We start from the raw sequence: 17848 nt of genomic DNA, 5'->3' as shown, positions 1-17848 counted from the left end.
CAGAGATTCTACTAAAAAACAACACAGAGCAGGAAAATAAATCCTAACTTCATTTCGGCACATTGGAACATCGTGATTGAACTTTGCATCAGATCTTTTGCCAGGTCTCTGATGGGGCTTCTGGGGACTTAACGCTATCACGGTTTCCCATCGTTCTGTGAAGAGGCTTACCTTTACAAATGCTGATCTACCTTGCCTCTCTTCCAGCTGATGTCACCAACAACACGACGAAGATAAATGGATATGTGATGATGAGTAAGGGTGTAAGGATCACACCTGCAAACAGTCCAAACAATTTCTGGAAATGTCAGCTTTGTTGCATTTTGCTGTGGTTGGTTTCTTTGGGTGCTGACGTAGCAGACTAGAACGTGTAAGCAAAAATCACATGACTCAGTTTATTTACTGGAGGTAGCCAGGTTAGAATCAGATGATTCATTTTATTTCTGCTTAACTTTCCAAGTATGAGCGCCCGTTGCTAATCACATGTAGCATTGATCTCCCGCTACCCATGATCCCTCATGTTTTGGGGTTATTTCCCCTAGTTGAAGTGAATCACATATTTGTTCCTGTTATTTATGTTGCTGTTGTTGCTTTTCTTTTTCGTGAACCTCGGGGTCAGATAGCTGCTTGAAACAGAATAGCTGCGTGTGCATATATTGAAGGAAACAGTTCGGCCTCCCATAATGCCATTGTGCAGCATTTGTTCAACCTGAAACAACAGAGCAGTTGAGTTTCAAGTGGTGTTGCCAAGTCCCTGTCAATCTTTACCTGCTGAGCTTGTTTTAGCTTCAGGTGAATCACATACTTTACATTTCTCCGTCTGCTCAACGGCTCAGTTTAAATCTGTCATAAACACTGGCAGTCGGCATGTGCGTTGTGCAGAGCAGATGATATTGGATTTTGGGGATGAGGTTCAGGCATTTTTCGGATTTGTTTTGTTCATTTGTTTTCATCGCTCTTTGATCATGTGTTTTTACTTTAAAGTCTGTCTGCCGAGCAAATTTCCCCCAAAGGAGCAATGACGACATTAATTCAATCCAGTTCAGTTCAGTTAAACTGCCTTTTAGGAAACTGTTTGGACTTTGTGTTCTCAGTGTATGTATAATATGTTTTGAAGGATTTCATAAATTAAGTTTTGTACAAAGTTTGATTTATTTTTTTGAGTGGTAAGGCAAGGACGGAAAGTCTGTCGCATGCAGCCATTTAAAGAGGACCTATTATGCTTTTGTGCTTTTTCCCTTTCCTTTAATGTGTTATGTAGTTTTTTGTGAATGAAAAAGGTCTGCAAAGTTACAAAGCCCAAAGTCCACGCCAAAGGGAGTTCCTCTCCCCCACAGAAACACTGCTCCTGAACTGCCTGAAACGCCTTGCTTGAAGTCCCACCTTTTCTTCTGTAATGTGGTGATGTCACCAAGTAACACATTTGCATAATACCTGCCTTGCAGATAGTTTGGCACGCCCTCAAACAAAGCTATTTAGAGCGGAGCTGGAGCAGAGTCCGAAGAGTTTGGTTCGGATGACCAATCACAACAGAGTGGGTCAGCTGACCAATCAGAGCAGACTGGGCTGTTTAGGAGGGGGGAGGGCAGGAGCTCAAACAGAGCATTTCAGACAGAGGATGAAAAGATAAGTAATGCATTTTTTGGACATTAAAGCATGTAAACATATTTTAGTAGAAACCTAAAATACAAGTATGCACCTGAAAAAAAAGCATGATATATCCCCTTTAAACTTGTCTTAACTGTGTAAGTGCTTATCAATCAAGTTTATTTATTTATATATTTTTTATAAATTTATATTTTATTTATAGAGCACCTTTAAAAACAACAAAAATTTACCAATACATTGTTTTTAGACCAATTTTTCAGATGACCTGCCATATCTCACGTTAACTTTTTGTATTCAGATGGCAGCTGAGGCCAAGCAGGGTCACCTAACAACACAAATCTGATTAGCATGTGTTGTACTTCCTTCATTACTCTACCTCAATATCAGCACACACTCACTTTGTAGCTCGTACTCTGGTTTTTTTTTTGTGTATGTGCTGTATTTAGTCAAATTTGATTGTATGTATTTCATGTTCAGCCTCAGCCCTCTGCTGATCTGCTCCACTCCGTCGTCACACACTTTGCTGAAATGCACACCAGGTGTAGCCGCTGAAGAGAGAGAGAGCACTTCTTATTTACTTTCTTCCTCCAGATTCTCTCCTGCCTTTCTGTAAGCCCTCCGATGAACCACACATTTAAGGTTTTTTTTTTGTTGTAAAAATCGTTTTTCTACTATTTGTTTCCTTAGCAACGGCAAGCAGGTAGGAGAAAATGATGAACAGTTTTTCATAGCTCATGGGTTAGTCATCAAAATGGGTCACAGACCGGTTGCACTCCAATGTGCTTGACAGACAAGACAGAATTACATCTGGCAGCCTTTAACTCTAAAGAGGTTTATGGCTTTGGGAAAAACATGAAAGCAAAAAAATAATAATTGCTTTAATGATAGTCATCATGAGTCTTTTTTCTCCACAATAGACGGTGTTGTTTTCAGATTATGGTCGACTCGATATATAGCATAATAAAACCTCATTTGTTCAATTATGGCTGTCAAGAAAGTATTCACAAACTCACTTTTGGCTGCTCGCTAAATTTAGATTATGCAGATTTGGAGCCTTTAATATCCTCTGTGTTAAAGTCTGATTTACAGCATGTGTAAATTTATTTGTCAAAAATTGAAAATGCATCGTAAGGTGAATAAAAGTCAATCTTGAAAAGCTGGAAATTTTAACAGGAAACAACTATTTTTTTGTCCTTAGTGACATTGCTAACAACTAGTACATGATCTGGCTGCAGCATCCAGAGCTTTTATTAAGAAGCATAAGCTCCAAGAAAAAAAATACTAAAACAAAAAATTTACAAAATGTGTTAAAAAGTGTAAATTAAAATCCCCAATAATTTAGGAAACAACTGGGGTGAAAATAAAAGCTCATCTTTGGCATCACAAATGACACAAATAAATGTCAACTTTCCTCTTCTTTCTATTCCTTATTTGTAGGGAAAATAGGACTGTCAGAGGAAGCAAAAAAAAAAACTCAATTCACATGACAAACTCTTTCATCTCTGCGGTCACATTAATTTTGAGTTTCAGTCCTGGCTTGACCTGCAGAAACTTGGATAGATTTCGATGCCATCCGAATTTAGTGGCAGGCAACCCGTCTGTAGAGAGCGTGGATGCATCCCAAGACAGGACAATGAAGGATGTCGGGCGTCTCAGTAATCCATTATGATCTTCTTCTTCTGCTGCTTTCCAGACTGATTTAGGCTGCAGACAGCTTCAGCCTTTGCCAAAAGATTGAATCTGGATAGTCATATTTTTCATACTTAAGTTGTAGTGAGTGACGAGGCTGTTTGTGTTTGATTGACAGAAAGATAGTTGCGTGTTTTTTGTCTGAGGTGCAGACAGTAGTGATGTTGCCAGTAGTTCTGCAGTCCTTAGAGCTCGGTCCAGCATTTGTGGTGCAGCCAGATAAAACTCCGGGCTAGGCTGCATGTCGATCACTTTATTTTATTTTAATTGAGTTTTATTAAATAAAAACAACCTTTGCTCTCGGTTACAGATATAGCGATTGGATTTCTGAATCAATGGGAAAAGCTGACGCGATTCAATTTGTAGTGTCACAGTAAAGGCCTGCCTCTGTCTTCACATTCAAAATTCATTGATTGTGAAGCACATAGAGGAAACTATATGTAACAGCAGTAGCTAAATGCATCAAATGTAGCTTACCACAGCAGATGAATGGAGCACAACAGAAACGTTTGGTAAAAATCCAGACATCCCTGAATGCACCATTAGTTCTCACAAACAAGTTAGGGTGACATGATGAATCAGTGATATTCAATCAAGCAAGTTTTAACTCTCCAAATCAAGTTTTCAAGTTCAAACTTTGGTCAACTTTGTTCAGGATCAGGTTCAGGTCAGGTCAGGATCAGTTTCAACAAATAGTTCAGGTGATTGTTTGTATTTGATGGAGTAAAACATTTACAAAAGCACAGTACAGGATTTGAGGAGTTGAGGAATTTGCTACGATAAGATGATAAATTTAGGTTTAATGATTGGGCAAATGTCAAATGAGATCATCTTCATACACACACAAACGTGCAAACACGCAGACATACAGCGTCCAAAACAGAAGCAGCATCTCACTATCAGGTCCATCTCTGAGTAGGAAGTGAGGTGGTCTAACTTCAGTGGGATCCATCAGATGGAATCAATTTCATTCGGCTCTTTTTGGAGAAAGGAAGGGATTTTCTTTGTTTTCTCTAAAGCCCGTGCTTGCTATATGATGGGAGTCTGCACACACACACACACACACACAGAGACAGCACTGAAGCTGAGCGATATGGACAAAATTAATATCACATATTGAAGAACCATGTTAAATACATAAACTGATTTCATTCCGGTGAGCTGAATAGCCCTATAAAAGTATGATTTAAACGTTTCTATTCCCTCAGGTCATTGCATTAAATATAAATCTCCGTTCAGAATGGCTGCCTGCCACTCTATCATCTACAGCAAACTAGCAGAAAAAAATTAAATGCAGAGGATTTTCTGTCCCAGAAACCCAGATCATGGTCATGAAAGGGCTGCAGGACACCAGTGATGATGCTAAAGCAGTGGTTCCCAACCTTTTTCCTTAACGGACCCCTTTTCTATCATTTAGTAAACGTACGACCCCTGACTAAGTGACATATTTTATGGATATTTCATATTATATTCAATGCAAAACAATAATGTACACACAAATAGTGAAAAACTGCAGGACGTTTGTGAAAGAATTAGAGATTTGGATGAATTTTGAGCAGATATTTTCCTGTGGAAATTGCATCAGAGATGAGTTTTCCTGTTATTTTTAGGGAGTTTTAATATAATTCTCTGTATTTTGCTTCTTTTTTTAACTACCATACATACTTAATAGGCTTCTTTTTTGACAAATTCAGTGTTTTCTTCTCCCTGACGCGTTGCCATTCTTCTAGCTCTTTAGTTGTTTTAACCGCGTACTTCTCTAATGCAGGATGAGGTTGTTCGGCAGAGAGTGAAGGCTCTGTGAATATAGCTTGTGTTCAGGTGTTCACAGCGCCCTTATCTTGTTAGATTTGTTTTAAGTTTATATTTTTTAAATAATAATCCAAACTTTTTCTTCACAGAAATGAATGAAATGCTGAGATATAGGCCAACTGTATACTATTTTAAAAGTTGCCTATACCCCTTAAAGTGAAAAAGGCCTCGAAGTCCCCCGTCAAGCTTTGGTGACCCCTAGTGGGGGTCGGGCCCCCCAGGTTGGGAACCAATCAATCAGTGTCAAAGTTTGTTTTCAAAGGGGGAGTTTGTCAATTTTTATTGCATTTTTTTTTTTTTTAGCTTGAATGCAGTTTTAGTGACCCTGCAGCACACATTTCAACATATGTGTGTACATTTGTCACCTTGTGGTCTGTGTTTTACATTTTCAGAGAAGCAAAGAAACTCCAGTGGAGTGCCTCATGGTTTCTCAGAGCAGGTTTTGATGTTAGCGGAGGAATGGATTTGGCTAAGGACCCTTAATGTTTGGATTTGTTTTGTTGTGTGTGTGTGTGTTTGTGTACATGTGTGAATGCTTAGACTATCCAGAAATTTGGATTTGTTTTAGTGCGCTGTCTGTTTATGAGCTGATGGTCTGTTGTGCCCCTCGATATTTTCATTGGGTTTGGTCTCAGGAGGAGGAGAGACGACAATCTTTGTTTTGAAATTTGAGGGTTTCGGGAAGAAACGTCTGCCAACAAAAACGAAGTGGGCCTGGACAAGAGCAGTGGATATCTTATGCATTTACCACCGGGAGCAAAACTAATTTCAGGGAGGAGGGAGGAAGTGACATTGTTTATAGAAGCGTGTTAGTAGAATTTAAAAAAAAAACTGGGTCTCTAAAAGCATGTGATGTATAATTGATATGGCCGAGTGTCCGTAATCTAACAAAACATAAGCAAATCAAACTACTGACACATATGGCAGGGTGATACCTGGTAAGCTGTCAACAGCGTGTCATCACAGTTCAGGTGCTCCTAATTTATATAAACTAGTTCCAGCAGACTTGGATTTCGACTCCCAGTTGACCCGTCCAACATATTTGTTGTACTGGAATCGCTCAAGTCCTTACTGGCCCAGATTCCAGAGTGTCTTTATGAATCCACACTGCCAATTAGCCGGTGAATTTCCCTCGAGTGCCGGAGCTGTCCAAGCGACGCTGCAGTCTGTACTCGTCGTTCTAATTGTGTGTGTGTGTGTGTGGACACAACTATTGAAGTGTGTGTAAAGACAGAAGTCGTGATTCTTTATTTTATTTAATAAAAGTATTTTGACTTTTTCAGTTCCCACAGTATTCAGACTGAAGTTCCCAAAGTACAACATGCCTTTTTGTTTTGTGTTAATGGTTGTGTTACACAGTTTGTAAGTAATGCCGGGAAAACATGTGAACCCTGTCTCATAGGGGGAAATGAGTAGCAAAACTTATAGCTCCTCCAGTAATATCCACAGTGTTCTTGTGGGAAAAACACACCGTATCTTCCTTCCCCATCAGCGCTCCCTTCTCGCTACTTCAGCTCCCAAACGCGAGGCGATAAGAGTGAAATCTGATTATTTAATGTCCCCGAAAGATATTAGCGCTAAATTAAAGGAACACAAACCTCTCCTGTATCTCGTGTCGATCTGTCTTTAAGGTCACGGTGCAGATCATGTTACAGGAATTAATGAAGGACCTGCCTCTCATAATTAAAAGCTTATCAAGCGTATTTTCTTTTAATTAAAAAAAAAAATATTTGTTTGTCAAACATCATAGCAAAAAGTAAATTTGAGATGAGAAATCATCAGAAAAAGATCAACAGCCTGAAGCAGTAGCGACTGTCGACAACACACAGGCAGTAGTAGAGGAAACAGCCAACATACATAAACACAAAACACAAAAAAATAAAGCAATAAATATAGCTTCAAATAACTCATCTGAATTGCCTGCTCCCAGTTAAAATCACCTCTTTCCCCTCCCCAAAAGAACTAAAAATCCCTTTAAAAATCAGATCAAGGAGTCCAGATTTCCTCCTTTCTCACAATCTTTTCCCAAAGCATGCAGCTTTTTGATGTGTGGTTTGATCCACCGTTTCAATTTGTCAGACTGGAATTCAGCCACAGATCAAACTGACTGACGGATAACGGCAAATCTGGCAGCACATAGGCGCCAGATGCAGTTATGAACAGTAAGTTGAATACATGACCTGTGCTGGGCTGTTTTTAACTTGGCTTTTTTTTTTTCTCTGAGAGCTGCTTCTCAGGAACTCTGGCAGTGAAAAATCTGTGATGTGTTGTGTTGAAGAAATTATAATAAATGAACGTCTTAAAAGTATTTAAAAGTCATTGGATGACATTGAAGGTACAAGAGATTTGTGTTGATCCAATTATTTTCAGTTTTGGTCAAAAGTGCAACAGATGGGCAGCTGGTGTATCTGTTTACAGCACAGTCAAAGAAACTCACATTGTTTTAATAAGGTAGTCAATAATTCAATTGAATGATTGAAACTGAGATCTGATTTCATGCCGCACACAGTGTGAGTCAATTCCCACATAACAGCAGACCCAAGGTTACCTTGTGCACTTCTGAACTCGGACTCTGGCTGACCAATTTTGTGTCAAATTATTGCCGCACCGCCCTGCCGGGTTTTTTTCCGCAACAATGACCGGCTTGCTGTACATTATCCATCACCTGTTACCTTAATTTTAAACCTGTGGCAAATAAATGACACGTGAAAAGCCTAAGATGTGTTATCATGACACGTGGGATGTCCTTAAAATGTTGTGCTTTTTACACGCCATTCTGGGCTATTGTAGAAACATGGCGGCCCGGCTCCGTGAAAAGGACCCGCTCCGTATGTAGATATATACGGCTCATTTTAAGGTAACGAAAGCACAACGATTCTTAGTTTCAGGTGATTATACACTGAAGAAAACATACTTATTAATATTATATTCCATTTCTGCTAATAGATCCCCTTAAATCCTACACACTGGACCTTTAATCCAGCTCTGACGCCGCTGTGGGAGAGAGAACAGTTAACTGTGAGGCTGATATCAATGAGATCAAATTACAAACAGTAAAGCCAGATTACACGCTGCATAATTTCCTATGAATGTCATGTGTGAGTGAAGGCAATTTAAATCCAGTGTGGCGGACTCTGCCACTCAGCCACAATGAAAACTGCCATATAAAGAGGTTATTACTGAATGTGAATAAATGAAATGGCTATTGCTGGGGAAAAAAATGCAGACTATAAATAGTGTCAAAAATGGGGTTCCATGTCGCAAAAATCTTACAAAAACAAGAGTTTAAAACAACTTTGCAGTCCGCACCACTGCTGCTTAAGAAACAGAAACATATTTGAAGGTTTCCATGAGAGAAGTTAGTTTCTCCTTCCTCTCCTTCTGACCAGGCAGGAGGCTTCGCTTTTCCCTTTTTATTTTTATCATAACTGACAGCTGACACATCCTTGCAAAATGTTTCACTGCCTTCGAACTCAAGAAAATGATGGAAAATTACCAAAGTGTACATGTATTGCACGAGAAATCCCTCTCACCTTTTCCTCTTTTTTTCCTCCTCCATTGAAAAAGCAGAAAGCGAGACAGATTAGAGGAGACACATGAGGGAAAGCTCTGGCAGGAATTAACCACTAAACTATCTAAAGCGTCAGCCCTGCGGTTTCTTCATGAAACTGATGTTATAAGATTTGATCTAACATTTGGGAAAACGCCAAAACTCTGTGCAATAAATCTGGTAGTGTTCTGTTATAGACTGCTTAACTGAATGTCAGTAGGGAAGATATGTGCAGTGTATGGACTCATGTATTTAATGCGTATGTGTTCAAGTGTCATATATCATCTGATATATGGAATCAAAACATCTGCTCCGGCCCTTACGGGTAAGATTTAAGGATAACATGTTCATGTTTTGCTTGTGAACAATACCATATAAGTAAGTCTAGCCAAGTGACCTGCGTCTCAACTGAGAGTGAATTCATTTGTGGTGATAAGAAGTATAAACAGCATCTTTGCCCTATAAGCGGTACATTAGCGTTTTGGTCAAACTGTGTGAATGAATTTCAATGCGAGTCAATCTTAAACTGCAGGAAGAAACTGAATCCAAAATGCCCCCAGTTGTTAAGAAAAGCATTAATTTAATGATGCTAAATGTAAGCATGGATTTGTTTATGACTGCCGTGCAGGGTTAGATCTCTGGGATAAGCAGGGTTTTGTAATGTCTCATAAAATGATAATACAAACTAAATTGTTTTGCAGGAGGGTCTATTTGAGGATTTCTGCATGACAATTTGATTAAAATAAACTCAATAAACTTCTAATCTTCCTGGCAGACGTTTTTCTTGATAGTTGTCTGTAAAGTGCAAACAGGAATTGCTAGTAGCCAAAGCAGACTGATTTGTCATGATGGAGATGTACCGGTGATGTGAAGGTTTACTGAGGTTTAAGTTACTCCAGCCACATTCATCCCCAATAACTTTTCACCAGACTACTTGTGCAGTGTGGAATAAAGCTTGACTGATGTTCCACAGAAGCGTGACACTGTGCGTGACTTGACAGAAGACGGGAAACTGACAAGCTAAACTTAGGGATGTTCTCAAAAGTCAATGCTAATGGGCCAAGGGATTTCGCTATTTTTCTGTCATGCACCAAGACTTTTGAACAATCTCCCATGAGATCTGCTGAGTCTGTTAACTGTTTCAAAAAACATCTTAAACCCCACTTCTTTAAGTTGGCTTTTTTTTTTTTCTGTGTTATAAAAAGGTGCTATATAAATCAAGTTTTACTTATATTATTATATTATTATGTTGGCAGCTAAACTTGTAAATGTGTGCATGAGGAGTATAAATGACAATGTACAATTTCTAACAACTTCTGTAACAATCCGAATACATATATTTTTGGGACATAAACAGATACAGAGAGTAGCTTTGCATTACACTCCTAATGGATACTTATTGTAGGATACTTATTATTGCTTGGCATACAATTGAAAAGCAACCCTTAACTCCCAACGCCCATTTACAGTTATGTCTGTTAATTTGCTCTGTACTTGTTAAATAACCCAATAAATATATAATAAATTGCCGTAGCAGATTTGTGTTTCGGAAAACCAGGACATGGACATATTCAGGTTTATACAGACGTAGGCAAAATTGTTGGTACCCTGCCGTTAAAGAAAGAAAACCCCACAATGGTCACTGAAATAACTTGAAACTGACAAAAGTAATAATAAATAAAAATTTACTGAAAATTAACTAATGAAAATCAGCTGTTGCTTTTGAATTGTGGTTCAACAGAATCATTTTAAAAAACAAACTGATGAAACTGGCCTAGACAAAAATGATGGTTGCCCTAGAAAAGATGTAAAATAATGTGACCATAGGGACATATTAAACTAAGGTGTGTCCTGTAAATAGCATCACAGGTATCTTCAAACTTGTAATCAGTCAGTCTGCCTATTTAAAGGGTGAAAAGTAGTCACTGTGCTGTTTGGTGTCATGGTGTGTACCACACTGAACATGGACCACAGAAAGCTAAGGAGAGAGTTGTCTCAGGAGATCAGAAAGAACATTATAGACCTTCATGTTAAAGGTAAAGGCTATAAGACCATCTCCAAGCAGCCTGATGTTCCTGTGACTACAGCTGCTCATATTATTCAGAAGTTTAAGGTCCATGGGACTGTAGCCAACCTCCCTGGACGTGGCCGCAAGAGGAAAATTGATGACAAATCGAAGAGACGGATAATACGAATGGTAACCAAAGAGCCCAGAACAACTTCCAAAGAGATTAGAGGTGAACTCCAAGGTCAAGGTACATCAGTGTCCGATCGCACCATCCGTCACTGTTTGAGCCAAAGTGGACTTAATGGAAGACGACCCAGGAGGACACCAAATCATAAAAAAGCGAGACTGGAATTTTCCAAAATGCATATTGACAAGCCACAAAGCTTCTGGGAGAATGTCCTTTGGACAGATGAGACAAAACTGGAGCTTTTTGGCAAGTCACATCAGCTCTATGTTCACAGACGAAGAGATGAAGCATCCAAAGAAAAGAACACTGTACCTAATGTAAAACATGGAGGAGGCTCGGTTATGTTATGGGGCTGCTTTGCTGCATCTGGCACAGGGTGTCTTGAATCTGTGCAGGGTACAATGAAATCTGAAGACTATCAAGGCATTCTGGAGCGAAATGTGCTGCCCAGTGTCAGAAAGCTTGGTCTCAGTTGCAGGTCATGGGTCCTCAAACAGGATAATGACCCAAAACACAGCTAAAAACACCCAAGAATGGCTAAGAACAAAACACTGGACTATTCTGAAGTGGCCTTCTATGAGCCCTGATCTAAATCCTATTGAACATCTGTGGAAGGAGCTGAAACATGCAGTCTGGAGAAGGCACCCTTCAAACCTGAGACAGCTGGAGCAGTTTGCTCACGAGGAGTGGGCCAAAATACCTGTCGACAGGTGCAGAAGTCTCATTGAGAGTTACAGAAATCACTTGTTTGCAGTGATTGCCTCAAAAGGTTGTGCAACTAAATATTAAGTTAAGAGTACCATCATTTTTGTCCAGGCCAGTTTCATTAGTTTATTTTTTAAATTGATTCTGTTGAACCAAAATTCAAAAGCAATGTCTCATTTTCATTAGTTAATTTTCAATAAATTTTTATTTATTATTACTTTTCTCAGTTTCAAGTTATTTCAGTGACCTTTGTGGGTTTTTCTTTCTTTAACGGAAGAGTACCAACAATTTTGCCTACGTCTGTATAACTTGATTGTGCAAACACGTGAAACAAAAGGGAAAATAAACTGTATCCTAAATATTAGTGAATGAGCTTCGGAACGTTTTATTTGGTATAAAATATCAAAAGCATCCGGGCTGGTTTGACATGCTTTACTGATGTAAATTAGCAGGGTTTGTGGGTAATGAAGTTCTAATTGATCAAATGTTGGCTATTGCAGTTTTAATAACGTGAACAAACAAAGGAAATGTTGAAAGGAAAATCTACTGCAATTCAAGCAACACCTTATCTGTCTTTATTCCTCTGCAGAGGTACTTCAATGATGTGACTTTTTAACCCTCCTAAAACTCCTCCAAAATATACATTCATATGCAACTACAGCAATTAACATCGGCTGCTACTGTATGCTTTGTAGGAAACGTAGCGCTGCCCAGGGTTACTTTGTTTTTCAACAAGAATAAGACATTTTTTATTGAACACATCTGTAAAATGCTCATATTTAGTGCCTTCCACTTGTTTTCCCTACAAGATTCACTCCTGGCAACTCAAACCACTCAGTGAAGGTCAAGGAAAGATCATGGTCTTGGTTCAGTATTTAAAGTCAACTTAAATTAACTCCAACTTGATTCTTAAATCATGTTGACTTCTTCACTACAGATTTTTTTTTTATGACCTTAACCACGAGTTTTATTATCCTAATCCAAACCACGCCTGGGATACAGAACACTAAGCCTGCTCTCTGGTGAAATAGTGTTGTGCTTTTTACACCCAACCATCCACCCCAAGCAACGCTTCCTGCATTGGAACAAAATGTTGCTGCAATTACAGTACGTTCGCTCCACAACATATTTGCCATTGCAAATTAGTTGTGTATGAATGTAATTTGATGGGGACAGGGTTACATTTTTGTGGGGAGGTTTTTGACCTCAGACTCTCATTCTATGTTTATTTGTAATCCGGATGCCTGTTTCTCTGAATTTCCTTCTCAGTATTATCTAATAATACTGATCCTTCCCCTGGTGGCTGTTGGGAGTCTCATCCAAGACAGTGTGACAGACAGACAGACAAAGTGTGTTTGAACTGTAAACACACTCGCAGTCCAGAAAACACACAAAACAGAGGAGCAGAAGTTACAGAACATTTTCTGTTTATATTTCCCTCCCTCGTCTCCTCACCCTGGACATGCCTCCACATGGGACTGTGTATGTGTGTGTGTGTGTGTGTGTGTGGTCACTGTAGTAAATGGTCTGATAACAACTATCTAATCACTATGACTTATCAGAAGGAATTCACCCGGACATCCGTTCAGGTGTGTGTTTGCGTGTGTGTGTGTGTGTGTCTGTATTACCTATGTTGTGGGGACATATATCTGTTTACGCAGTCACATTGTGGGGACTCGCCTTCCTTTCGGGGACAAAATGCACGTCCTCATGACGTAAACCATTATATTTCAATGTGAAGACTTGGATTCCTGGAAATGAATGTAAGTCAGTGTAAGTTCCTCTAAAGTGATGGAAACACGATCGTGTGTGTGTCTGTGTGTATGTGTGTGTGTTTTCCCATACTCATGAGGTCCTACAGTCTTCACACAGGGGGACAGATTACTAGATATCTCCACAGTAAAGGACTTTTTACCACTTCAGACTAGTTTAGGATTTCCATTTGTACTGGGATTGAGGTCCAATTTGAGAAAAGGTTAATATGCGGTTAATTTAACTAAAGACACGTTACTCTCCATTCCAACCGTAGTATTTTTTTTTTCAACCCAATGTACCAATGTACATTTCCAAAAATAGCATGACACAAAATTGCTGTTTAATTCGACTTATTCATTTTGACAAATTTTAACCTATTGAGATCCTATTATGCTTATTTTCAGGTGCATACTTGTATATTTTTTTTTTTACTAGAACTTGTTTACATGCTGTAATGTTCAAAAAATGCTTTACTTTCTCATACTGGCTGAACTGCAGCAACTCTTTTCACCTTCTGTCTGAAACGCTCTGTTTGACCTCCACGGAACACATCTGAACAGGGGGGGCCACAGACATAGGCCTATATTACTTATGCGTATGAGTATTGAGTAACATTATAGAACACTTTTCTAGTCCGACACCCAGACCAGGTGTTGTCAGTGTTAAAAACTGCGAGGGGGGAATTTTTTCATAAAATATAATGAATTGATTTAACCATGCAATAACCTCAGAAAGTCTAAATAACAACAACATAAGGCTACTGTTTCAAAATCAAAGAATACCTTTATTAATCAGAGCACTCACATAAGAACGTAGCACTAGCTGAGCACTAAATATTTTTCCAACTTAGGAATGATTCTCTGTCAAAATCAGCAGAGGGAGGTGCATAGAAACAGCTGTTTGTGGCTTGCAGCTCTCTCTCTCTCTCTCTCTCGCTCTGTCTCTATCTTTACAACCACGAACAGCAAGCAGGCTAAGAAACCAAACGACGTGTTCTGTCCGTCTGTCTATTGATCTCCGCCGCTCCATTTCAGTACTACGGACAGCACCACAACCGCACATGCACAGTCCATGTCCATGGTTACGAAACAACAGCTAAGCAATATAATCACATTGTGAAAAAACACAAAGACATTTCAGTCTTTTATTCTTAAAAAAATATCATATGAGACTCCAAAAGTTATTTGCTTCCTGGGTCTATGGTAGGGTGTATATACACTGACATGATAAGCTAACTGGCTTCATATTTTTGTAGCTTGCTTTTGTGTAATCTGTACAATCTGCTGACAAACGGCCAGAATTTGCCTGATATATGTCTAACTTACTGGACAAAGACATGTAATTAATGTATTTCTGTCAACATATCTAGTATTTGTGTATTTGTAGTACTTGGGAACACTAAATCTGTCAAGGCTGTAAAACCACCAGAACATGATGGACAAACATCCAAAACAAATACATTGTGCTGCTGTTTTTTTGACCTCAGTCAACATACCAATGACAACATAGAGCACACACTAAATCATTAAATACTTTTGCTACGTTAAGTATTTATTTCTTATTTAAAAATTGTACTTTAAATAAACTGTTGCTGCAAAAACAAATGATAAATGTCCTTTTGCCATTTTAAACTAAACTGTTCTGTCTCCCTTCTCTTCCTCCATCTTCTCAGAGGACTTTGCTGGCTACTTTGAGAAGAATGTCGACAGTATTTCCCAGTTGCTCTTTACTTGTTTCCCATGCCTCTTTCCTCTTTTATATTCCCAATGAAACTCTTCTAAAATTCTGCCAGCACAGCTATAATACAACTGTGCCTTGTCCTTAACTTTTCCTCCTAAGCTTTTCTTACAATACCAGTCAGATCTTTTTGTTTACTTGAAACAGTATTTCTTTAGTTTTTCTTGTTTTAAATGTATTTGTTTTATTCTTATTGTGCCGTTGATGATATATTTCCTGGCATCAGAGACATTACAGTTTAAAGTCAGCAGGGAAATCTCAAGCTGTTCCCATACGTAGCTACACCTATGAAACGTGATGCACTATAATTTGTATTTAACCCACATAATGAATTTGTATGTAATCCACGTAACTGTGAGCCAGGAACGTAGTATAAAGAGTCCGAAAAAGGAGGAGGTCGGGGTGGATCAATAGGTCTAAAAACACCAGACTTTCACCCAGGAGACCAGTGTTTGTGTCCCGTGTGAAACTAGAAGTCAACGTTGACTTATTTTTCATGCAATTTCTGTACTTAAGTAACGCCACTTCTATAGTTATTTTTTAACCGAAACCGCAATCTTTTCCTAAACCTAACTAAGCAGTTTTGTTGCCTAAACACAGCAGGGGCTTGCACATGCGCACTGATCCCTCGTGTTGCTGGACATTCGTAGGAAAACGTATGAAAAATAACAAAATAACTTTTCGTAAGATATCATACAAACCGCTGTATATGGATATGTTGGAAAACCTATAGCATGGCCTGGTTATTGTGTGACTGTGAGATTTAAAGAAACAGCTAAATCAATTATGCATAAGTCAACATTTATAAAAAATCAATAAGGCTTATAAAGACCTCTAGTGTGCCCCAACCGCTACTATATAGAGAGAAAATCACGTAGTGTCAATAAATTGAATGGCTCCTGCTGAAAAACAAGGGGGGTTCGATTTATTGAAAATCTGAGGGATTAGAACTTTATTAGGATTAGACTTTATTACAGTTTACTAAAGAAGTCTCTGTCTCTTTTTTCAGGCTGTCGTTCCTGCCAAACAGGAGCTACAGTGACAACGGGCGGACGATGCTGGCCAATGAGCAGGAGTCCCAGGACTCTCTTGGACCACTATGAGGATGTCTTGACAGAGCTGTGACATCATCAGCTAATGTGGGGGACCTTTGAGTCAGTTTAGAGACAAAGACGTCTTGGCCTCTGTGACCTCAACAGTCTTCCCTGGATATTCACTCAATGATCCAGCATCATCATTGTATGACTTTTTTATATATATATATATATACGTCTGTTGATGCTGTCCAGGGTTAGAGGCACTATTGCTGGCCATCAGACAAGTGCGGAAACTCAGACTGAACTCTTGGTGAAAAGATGAAGCATATTGGTGCAGAACTAAAGTACTAGTTGTAGAGTACTTGTGTCCATGGACTGAAACACACTGCCAATATGTTTTCAGGCACTTGTTCTAAAACCCAAAGAACTGTTCTTCTCAGTCGAACATCTGGATCACAGGATGTAAAGATCTGTCAAAGGTCCAGCACCACAGATCTCAGAAAACTACAGCAGACAAACTTTGGCTAACACGATGGGTGAAGCAAGAGGCCTCTTCTGCTTTTTAACCTCTATGATGACATCCCATCATAGTTATAACAGCTAACTGCCAGCTGGTCACACAGGTGACTGCAGGTCTCATTAGATTAAAGTTCAGTTTATTGTACAGTAGTTTGTATTCTTGTATTTTACCAGCATCGACGGCACTCTGAAACTGCTGAATGCAATGTGGAGGTTTTCTATTCATATCCTTCATTTCATATTCCATTTTGAAATGGCTGTAAACAAAAAAAACAAAGGCCAAGGATATGAAATGCAGCATCATAAAAAGTGTTCTATTGTTGACCATTGTGATGAAACTCTTGCCAAAGCCTTTCATGGCACATAAAATATTGTTGCACTTCCCTCTGTGGGTTGAAATTTTGAAATGTGTTGCATCTCTGTCCACACCCAACAGTGATGTTGTGTTGGTTTGGTAGTGCAGCTCTACATTACCGCAGCAGGGTGGAAAGCTTAATTGCTATGGAAGTTTTAATTGGACTTTATTAGTTTTAAGCCACAGAAGACATTCCACAAATGTGTACCATGATTTCCAAATATTTCGCTATCCACAAACATGTAAAGCGTTGTGGATGTGACTTTACATAACACAAATACAAAAATACATGTTTGTGGATAGTGAAATATTTGGAAATCATGGTACACATTTGTGGAATGTCTTCTGTGGCTTACAACTAATAAAGTCCAATAAAAGCTTCCATAAATTGCTCTCTCACTGCAAGGAGCAAGAGTGGCATACAGTATGAAGGAATTTACCCTTTAGTAATTTGTAAATGAATAGTTTCAAAGCACTGAAAATACATATACAGCACATGAACAGACCTACTGCCATACATGTATCTCAAAAAGTAAAAGTTTCTGAGAAAAAAAAAGGTCTGATTAAAAGCCTGGGAAATGAGCACAATTTATTTAAATGCAGATAATGTGTACTGTGCATGAAAAAAAAATCCCACCATAAATGAATTATATGAAGAAAACACCTAGAAACAGGAAGAAGTAGTTTGGATTTCACTGACTAAGCTACATGTGGCCTGTCTACCAAATGTATGTTTGAGCTCAGTATGTTTCTTTTCCCAACAGCTGGATGGAAACAGCTGGAAACCACCATGACAAGCCTCAAGAGAGGCAATGATCCTGAAGATACCTGTGATCCTCAAATCAAGTATCCACAGTCAATATTTATGATTAAATAAGCAACAATC

The 17848-nt window shown here is 38.8% G+C and overlaps 1 protein-coding gene across 1 annotated transcript in view; it reads left to right on the top strand.

Annotated features, from left to right (window-relative positions):
- si:dkey-247m21.3 (5-hydroxytryptamine receptor 4) overlaps positions 1-17174 on the top strand; it is a 52649-nt gene extending 35475 nt beyond the window's left edge. Inside the window, exon 7 of the mRNA XM_037753644.1 lies at positions 16061-17174. Within this exon, the coding sequence (XP_037609572.1) occupies positions 16061-16154 (94 nt within the window). The 3' untranslated portion in view covers positions 16155-17174. The remainder of the gene's footprint in view (positions 1-16060) is intronic.
- Positions 17175-17848: the final 674 nt, after the last annotated feature.

Source organism: Sebastes umbrosus, chromosome 19 (genome assembly GCF_015220745.1).
Source record: "Sebastes umbrosus isolate fSebUmb1 chromosome 19, fSebUmb1.pri, whole genome shotgun sequence".
Classification (NCBI taxonomy): domain Eukaryota; kingdom Metazoa; phylum Chordata; class Actinopteri; order Perciformes; family Sebastidae; genus Sebastes; species Sebastes umbrosus.
The sequence above is the reverse complement of the archived record's forward strand: the minus strand, read 5'-3'. Positions and strand labels throughout refer to the sequence as shown.